This window comes from Sinocyclocheilus anshuiensis, unplaced genomic scaffold, assembly GCF_001515605.1.
Source record: "Sinocyclocheilus anshuiensis isolate Anshui unplaced genomic scaffold, SAMN03320099.WGS_v1.1 scaffold366, whole genome shotgun sequence".
NCBI lineage: Eukaryota > Metazoa > Chordata > Actinopteri > Cypriniformes > Cyprinidae > Sinocyclocheilus > Sinocyclocheilus anshuiensis.
The window spans coordinates 1,345,047-1,354,323 of NW_015547673.1; the positions used below are offsets into that span (position 1 = coordinate 1,345,047).

At 38.1% G+C, this 9,277-nt stretch overlaps 1 protein-coding gene across 2 annotated transcripts in view; it reads right to left on the minus strand.

The window, feature by feature from the left end:
* LOC107702864 (G protein-coupled receptor kinase 5-like) overlaps window positions 1-9,277 on the minus strand; it is a 58,745-nt gene that overhangs the window by 18,133 nt on the left and 31,335 nt on the right. For both annotated transcript variants that reach the window (XM_016505294.1, XM_016505295.1), the window contains exons 2-3: window positions 5,294-5,389; window positions 3,128-3,240 (exon numbers count right to left, since the gene is read on the minus strand). In XM_016505294.1, coding sequence (XP_016360780.1) covers window positions 3,128-3,240; window positions 5,294-5,389 — 209 coding nt within the window. The remainder of the gene's footprint in view (window positions 1-3,127; window positions 3,241-5,293; window positions 5,390-9,277) is intronic.

A 9,277-nucleotide genomic window follows, 5' to 3' on the forward strand; every position in this document is an offset into this window, starting at 1 on the left:
TCATATGATGCGATTTCAAGTTTTCCTTTAGTTTAAAAGTTCCCATCAATTACTCATTGGGGAAGCTCAAATGTGCTTGTGAGACGCGAGAGAACAAACCTCACTGGTTCTCACGCATCAAGCAAGCACGTTTAAGCCTCATTTACCATATTCGATGTGCTCTACATATGTGTGTTTATATCTGAATAAAAGCCTAAATTGACCCTTCGCTGGAGTTTGATTGACAGGCGATCTGACTAATCATAATGCCGAATTCGCCACTTTGTCCGACAAAGAAAACAGACAGGAGAGTAGATTAACGTCGGTGTATTGACGTCTCTCCGCGGTTGAAACAAGATACCTTCTGATGTTCATTCATGTTTATTTCGTGCTATAGCTTGTAAAGAAGAAGAGATTATGCCCAATTATATATTTCCTACTGACACAAAAAATTATAGCTGGATATAAATGTTATTCTAAATTCATGCAGAAATTCATTTCTGCATGAAAACGTTCACACACAGGGTTTACACATAAATATGCATCTATGCAGAGTTAGTGAATGTATAATGTTGAGGTCTTGTGGCTATACTAAACAGTGTGTTTTGTAATGTTTATTCCCTGGCTCCACGAAGGTACTTCCATTGTTAGCGTAACATTGTTACTGTAACAGTGACTTTTCAGGGAACGTGCCCATGTTTTTTGTGCTACTTGTATCACAAATACTGTCGACTGAAGTAACCTGTACTGAACCTAGAATACAACTGTAGATTACAGTGACATTGAGAAAGGACACAGGGCTTATATACTGCTCTCTTGGCCACCGTTTGAATGGGAAATGATGGAATTTGCAAGGGAATTAGCTATGCCTGCATGTTAAAGGTCACCGCATGGAAAAAAGCAGAAAATACAAACACACATACACACAGAGAGAGATCCAATCATAATAGTGGTTTGAGAACAGACCTACGTCAGTGGCTCTGAATGGTACAGTAGAGCCACCAGGCCAAAACAAATGGCGGGCTGCCTCTGACACAGAGGAACTGGGCCAATCTGATGTGTGCGATAACATCGGACTATTCCGCCTCCACCGAGATGGAAAAACAAAACCCAGACTAAAAAGGTCAGCGGCATGCACATTTCATTTGTCTTTGTGTACACATAAACCCCAAAAAATGTGTGAAGAGGTTTCTCGCATGAAGTTCTCACATTTCTTTTCTTGTTTCACACACACACACAGATCTCACACAGAGCAGACACAGACAGTGCTGTCTATCTCGCCACAACAATTGAGATCCCGCTACTTTCTGACGTCAGAGCAGGCCTCAAAAAAATCCCCCGGGCTCTTTCCTTATGGTGACTCGCACAAACACATGCATACACGCCCATTGCCTGCAGAACATACATACATACATCAAACATTTTCAGTTCAATACATCTCTGTGTCATAAAGAGCACTTTTTCTTCTTCTTGAGAACAGAGTTTAATTGGGTGAATCTCACGAAGTCTGTCAAGAGCATCTTGGGGCCATCATTTCACCCTAAAAATCAAAAGAAATTGCAAAACCGAGTTTGTTTGTAGAATTTCATTATTTAACAAGATCTCACTATAATGATTTTGCACACAATGATTTTTATAATAATCATAACAGGAGGTGAAACTAATTCTATTATGAAATATTCATTTACAATTTAGATGATATGCACTGTTCAAAAGTTAGTAAGATTTTTGTTTTTTGAAAGAAATTAATACTTTTATTCAGCAAGGATGCATTACATTTATATTAAAAAAAAGTGACAGCAACTATGTTCAAAATGTTACAAGTGATTTCGATTCCAAATAAATGCTGATCTTTTGAACTATTCATCTTTTTATTCTATTTATCTGAAAAAAAAAATGTATCATGGTTTACACAAAACCAAAGCAGCACATCTGTTTTCAACAATAATAAAGGGGTATAGAAATGTTTCTTGAGCAGCAAATCAGCATATTAGAATGATTTCTGAAGGATCATGTGACTCTGAAGACTGGAGTAATGATGCTGAAAATTCAGCTTTGCATCACAGGAATAAATTACATATTAAAATATATTAAAACAGAAAACAAAACAAATGCAGCACTGGTGAGTATAAGACTTTTGAATGATAGTGTATATTATTCTATTACAGAATTATTTGTTTTGGCACTACAGTAATAAGAATTTTGGGATCCTATTTTCTAGTGGCTCTAAAATACGTTTTGCCTACTTCAGGCAAAATATAATTTCATTTTCTTGTCTTTTGATTTTTACGTGAAATATGACTTAACAGTCTGCGTGAGATTCACTTCAAACAAGGAGCTATAATTCTGATTAATTTAGTGGTCCTATGCACCTTTATTGACAGCTATTCTTCCTAAAATAACACCTAATAAAATCCCAATAAAACAACCCCACACATGATTATTATAATAATTTTAACTAAAAACATACCATTGTGGCATTTTCCCTTCATTATTTAAAAATCTTCTGCTCTTACTTCATTAGCTGTAACATCGTAACCCAGGCACAATTACGGTGCTTTTATGTTCAGGCCATTTTTGTTTGATTTTATTTGACTTTCAGATGACATTTACGTTCGTCTCTGAAACACATCAATAAAGCTTCCCTATTCACTTATACAGCTACACCGCACAAAGGGTTTTTGTTAAAATGAGAAGGAGAACGTTCCAAGACACCATAAACAAGATGAACACCTTTTCCAAGTCCTAAAAAACACAAACACGCTGCCCCATGTTTTATGACGGCGACTTCCTGTCATGGGTTCAGGTTCCCGGGGTTCAGACAGTTTGGGGTCTATAGGGGTGTTGGAGAGACCAGACAATGGCCTCATTCATTGACCACATGCCGGTCCTGATATTTTGGGCTTTACTCCATGATAGCCCAAGCTAGTCATGTGGGAGGCATGTTGTCCGGGCCAGTGGAACATTGATGGAGAGTTACAAGAAACCTGAGAAATTTTGAGTGGGCAAGAGATGAGGAGATGCTTAAAAGAACCAGCAATTAGTGACTAAAAGCTGTTTGGACAATCTTAAATAAATTCTGCTTTCATTAGAACATAAATCAGGTGCACTGAGTGCTGGAGATGTGTGTATGTGTGCGCAGACATACCATAGAGTCCAGGAGTTGGATGCATCGCTGCAGCTCTGGTCGGGTCTCACAGTAGAGGCGGAACAGAAGTCTCCCGATGGGCTGCTTGTCACACAGGCTGAAATAGTCCCGCTCTGAGACACAAAACAAAAGGAAAACTTTACAAAAAAGTACTGTGGTGGTATATTTTGCTAGTAGCAGGTTGGACCCCCTTTTGCATTCACAGCTGCCTTAATTCTTTGTGGCATGGATTCAACAAGGTGCTGGAAACATTGCTCAGAGATTCTGGTCTATATTGACATGATAGCATCATGCAGTTGCTGCAGATTTGTTGGCCGATCATCCATGATACGAATCTCCCATTCCACCACATCCCAAAGCTGCTCTATTGGATTGAGATCTGGGGACTGTGGAGGCCATTTGAGTTTAGTCTACTCATTGGCATATTCAAGAAACCAGTTTGAGATGATTTGAGCGTATCCTCTTGGAAGTAGCCATCACAAGATGGGCACACTGTGGTCATGAAGGGATGGACTTGGTCAGCAACAATACTCAGCTAGGCTGTGACGATTAAACAATGCTCAGTTGGTAATAAGGGGCCCAAAGTGTGCCAAGAAAATGTCCCCCATACCATTACACCACCATCAGCAGCCTGAGCCACTGATACCAGGCAGGATGCATCCATGCTTTCATGTTGTTTCTGCCAAATTCTGACCCCATTACAAATGTCACAGCAGAAATCAAGACTCATCAGACCAAGCAACCCTTTTTCTGATCTTCTTTTTGATTGAGACTGTGTGAACTGTAGCCTCAGTTTCCTGAGGCTACAGTTCACACGGGCTCTTCTGCAAACCTTGGTTGTAACAAGTGGTTATTTGAGTTACTGTTGCCCTTCTATCAGCTTGAACCATTCTGGCCGTTCTCCTCTGACCTCTGGCATCAACAAGGCACTTTCACCCACAGAGCTGCCGCTCGCTGGATATTTTCACATAATTGTGCATGAAAGTCCTAGTAGATCGGCAGTTTCTGAAATCGAAATCACTTTCTTCCCCATTCTGATGCTCGTCTGAACTTCAGCAGATCATCTTGACCATGTCTACATGCCTAAATGCATTGAGTTGCTGCCATGTGATTGGCTGATTAGATATTTGCGTTAACGAGCAGTTGAACAGGTGTACTTAATAAAGTGGCCAGTGAGTGTATATACCATGTAAAAAAAGTACTTTGTGGTTAATGGAAAGGTGCATACTTTTAAAGGAAGAAAACTGAAAAATTTAAATTCTGTCATTTACTCAACCTCATGTCTTTACAAAACCTGTATTAATGTATCCTATGGAATACAAAAGAAGATCATTTGCCCATACAATGAAAACCAGCGGGGTCCAACGCTGTTTTGAACACCACTGACTTTCATGATAGGGACGCAGAAGAAAGTCAGTCATACAGGTTTGGCAGTGCTATGAAGGTGAGTAATACACAACTGTTTTCAACATTGATAATAATAAGAAATGGTTCTTGAGCATCAAATCAGCATATTAGAAAGATTTCTGAAGGATCATATGACAATGCTAAAAAATGGAATATATACATTTTCAAATATATTCAAATAACTGTTTTCTATTTTAGTATTACAAATATATTCCACAATATAAATTTTTTTACTGTATTTTTGTTTAACTGAATTCTTGGTGAGCATAAGAGACTTCTTTCAGAGACATTAAAAATCCTGTGAACTGTTGGACAGTATGTTGGTGTATATTCTATAAATTTAAAAATGTGGAAACCTAAGTCATTAAGTAAGTCTTGAATTGGCTGTTATTTTTCAACAGTTGAAAAAGTTGGATAACAGTCACTCTTCTTCTGTTGCTCAAGGAATTGTGTGCAATATTAGACCAAACAGCATGCAAGGATGCATACTTCACAAATTCACTGGGACAAGTATGGCATCCAGGCACCTTTGACACACTACTTTCAACTTACTGTAATTTGGAACGCACCCTCGCATACTATTTCTCAGACTGTGAGTAAACTGGGATTAAGCCAATGGCAATGTAAACTCAGAGACAGCTAAACAATGGCGAACAGCAAAGTGACATCACACTTGGCCAGAACAACACCACAGCTGACAAGGAGCTTGAAAATGACAGGAAGTGTATAAACAAGACACACTAAGCGTTGATACATTACCGATGGTTTTGCTCAACTCTGTGCACTGACTGATATGAGGGAAACGAAGGATCTCCCTCCATTTTTTACTTCTTCCTTTCCGTTTTCCTCCTCCACCTAGACAAAAAGACAAAAGTAGCCATTTAAAACAATTTCCAGACAATATCAACATTTGCATTCTTAATAACTGTGCACGGGAAAGGAAAAATAATATTAATCAATAATAGAATATTGCACTTTCCACAAATCCCAATGGATAAAATACATATTTACAAGACAATCCAATGCTGATTTTCTTCAGAAACACATATTACAGAAGTTTAATGCATCGCGAATGCTGTTTCATGCTGTCTTTAATTGCCAGGATACTTTATGTGAACGCTAATTAGCTTTGAACCTCATGAAACCTCCTCGTGACTTTGAACATGAGCAGTGTAATAAACCATGTCAGCATCTGGTCTCTCAGCCTGAGAGTAAGTAAGCTGTGGTTAAAACGAGAGTGTAATTTCTGACGTCAGCACAGGTCAAAAATATGCATTCCCTCCCAAGAGAAAAGCCAAGCTTTTACAACAAACCGTGTCGCGCTCTGCAATAACTGTTTGTCTTAGGAAGCATTCAAACTTATGCGGGCCAATAAAACAGAGCTGCTTCTGCTACACATTCATTAGTTACAAAAGTGCTCTTTATCACTTCTTTCACTCCTCTTCTTTTGAATTTGAATTCAAGGAGTCCATGGCGTTCCCACTCTGGAATGGGAACATGGAGCATTTAGCTATTGACCATTCCAGCATTGTGAATAAAGCTGAATGTCTCCAAACACAAACAATCAGGGTAGTTAAAGCCCAAGACTGGTCCTTAAAGACATTCATCTCACGTACATGACAGGCCTCGCTAGTTAGGAGCCACTGGCTCATGAGACGCCACAAATCAAATCCTTTCCCACCAAACGGCAGGATTGTTAAAGTGATGTTAGCACTAGCCAGATTCAGCCGCCTTAAATAAATATGAGAGGAATGTTACAGTAAATCGCTCCGACCTGGCAGGGTGATTTCTGTGTGTTTGTGTGTGTCTAGATTAACAATTTTCAAGAGCACAGAACTATAACATCAAAATCACTAGTGGAACATTTCTCCAGTTACTTATTCAACCATTAACTCGTAACATTTTTATCATCATTCCTTTCAAATCTTGTTTTTTTATGCAGGAAATGTTAGTATATGCTTCTGCAAGTCACTGGCCATAAATACAAATCAAGTGTGGGATTCTGGGACAGGGCTCTTATTTAACTATGACACTTTTGGCCCAGTGGACTTTTAGAAAATAACTTTGCTTTAAAATACTTTTCACACTGTACAGGACAATTCTGTTATTTTTCTGAACCGTCATATTTTGAAACTAACTATTTCTGTCACATTTGAAATTATTATTATTTTTTTAATTAAATGTCTTCTTTGTTTTGCATAAAGGCTAATTTCACAGCTAGTTCCTTATGCACTCAAAATACAATGAAATACTTTCACATTTTTCACGTCATTTGACAGAATTATGGCTCGATTTGAAATGAGACAGATTAAGAAAAAATATTCTGCTTGCAACTGATATTTACATTAATTTTTATTTGTTTTCTTTGTACATAACATGTCTCATAATTCATTACAAACTGCGGTCTCCTTAATAAACCAGCAGACTGACTTGAAAAAAAGTATATTACACAGAAAAATTGACAGACTAAATGTACAGTCAAATTAGTGAAATTTCAGCAGTTTCGAACAAAAAAATTCCATTGTTTATTGTCGACAGTGTAGTGATGTATGGAGTCACTTTCAAACTAAGCAGCTTTCTGTTGGTCAACACAGGGCGAATCTTGAACCTGATGAAAATATACACTGGAAATTGCGTTGATTCCTACTGAAATGACTAGATTTCACCCACGAAAATTCGCTGAACAATGGTAAATGTAACCACACGTTAAGTTTGTAATTAGCATATAATTGACTGTGTGTTGATTTCACTCGGTGTTTGCATCATCATAGTTTTAAAAACGTGTATTTTTAATGATGGTTTTTACATTATTTAAAAATTGAAAGTCAGAATTTGGGCCTGAGACAAAAGACAATAAAAACTACATAAAAGGCATGTGAAAAGTAGCAAAACTAAATGCAGGCAAGGCAAAAAGTTTCCAAGCCAGTTTTAATATGACAATCCCATAACACACACACACAAAAGTTTGTTAAATTTGTTAGTTTTAATAGAAACCAACCCATGGGCCATAAAAGTGCCAAGAAACTACAATGTTTTTCGTTTTATAAACCTTCAGACTGCAACAGAAACCCAAAAGTCTGTGTTGAGGTCTATAGTAGAAAAGAACAGAAAAGATCGCAGGCCATTCGCAGCAAACGCAATGATCTGATCTTGTGAAATGCACCATTTGCCAAAAACCTGCTGCTTACATAATCCTCGATGCGTGTCCGTTACAGATTTCGGGGAATGTGACGGCAGGAGTAATTGTGACCATATTGCCACAGAAAAAAACAGATGCCAATCAAAGCAGGGAGGAATGTTTGCTTTACATCATCCTGCCAGAGGTCTGTTCAAGTCAGAGCACGCATTACGGGCCAGCTCGAGTCAATGCATCAAACAGCGTAAAACACCTGGAAGAAAGTGGGTCAGAAAACGGAGATCTAATTAACCTCCTTCCTTTCAGTCTATCTAAGGGACCAACTAGAAGAGTCAGATCGACTGTGAAGATCAGAAGGCTTGCCGCTCACTCGCTCACTCATCCGAGTAATACAAACAAGACAAGAATCGAACTTTCTGAGAATGCCATTTAGAGAGCTTGATGGAGCTCTTGCCGATTATTACAGCTGGAAAAGCGAAGATCATGCACCGCCCTTATGACTGCAGCGGGATAGGGATCCGGTCTCATTATTTGGAGAGGTTTAGGTGGATGCGAGGCGTTCACAGCTTTATGTAAATGTACTGTACATATGCACTCGCTAAACACAACTCCACCTGAACCTGAAGCCAACATAAGACAAGCAACCATGTACTTTGGAAGTTATTGAAGTGAATGTCTGCAGTGTTGCATCCGCTCGCATTCGGCAACAACAGGAACTCATATATGTCTCCCTATGGCAAAACAATTGACAACACAGATTTCATCATTTACGCACACTCTATTCTAAAGATCAGGGCAAAAAGAGACCCTGATAACCAGGGTTTCTGCTGGTTTTATGACATTTTAAAGACCTTTTTTAAGACCAAGTAAAGAAAATGTAAAGAATACATTGAAGCGAAACAATACGTCAATATGCTCTCTAAGTGTAAATGTGTAAATGAGTTATATATGAGTTATATTAGCAACACTTCAAAGTTTGAAAATACAACTTCCAACCAATTTCCATTACCTTTAAATTAGGGATGTAACGATTAACCGCGAGCCGGTTGAAAATCGATTTAAATATGTGACGCTTCAAATCGGTTGAGATGCTAAACAAATCGCGATTCAATTAGGGGTAGTTTATATGAATGCATGTCTGAGGGAAACTTACTGTCTTTAGAAAAGTTTAGATGGTATTTTTTATTTTCATCTTGCCTCTGTATAACGCATATTAAAGTTCATAAGTGCAGCGCTGCTTTGTTTACAGCGGAAACCAAGGAAACGCTTTAAGCGCCACCTGCTGGCAGAGAGTGAATCTGCAGCTCATTCAGCTCGTCTGCTGTTTCTGTTTCATGCAGATATTTTTATGTATAGTTTCACAAAACTGAAGTCAAATCATTCTGTTTTTGCTTCAAATTTCGAAATGATACAATCTAATTTAGATTAAAAACTGCTCATGTTTCATGTATGCATAATCTTTGTTTGGATCATGGTCCAAAAGTGGTTGCCTGCCTCTAATTTTAAATGGAAAGAGCACAGACAAAGCATTATTTTGTTTATGTGAAGAGATTTCTTTTATTTGTGTTATTTATTTGATTTGGGGCTTGTTTTAAAATGTCTATTTA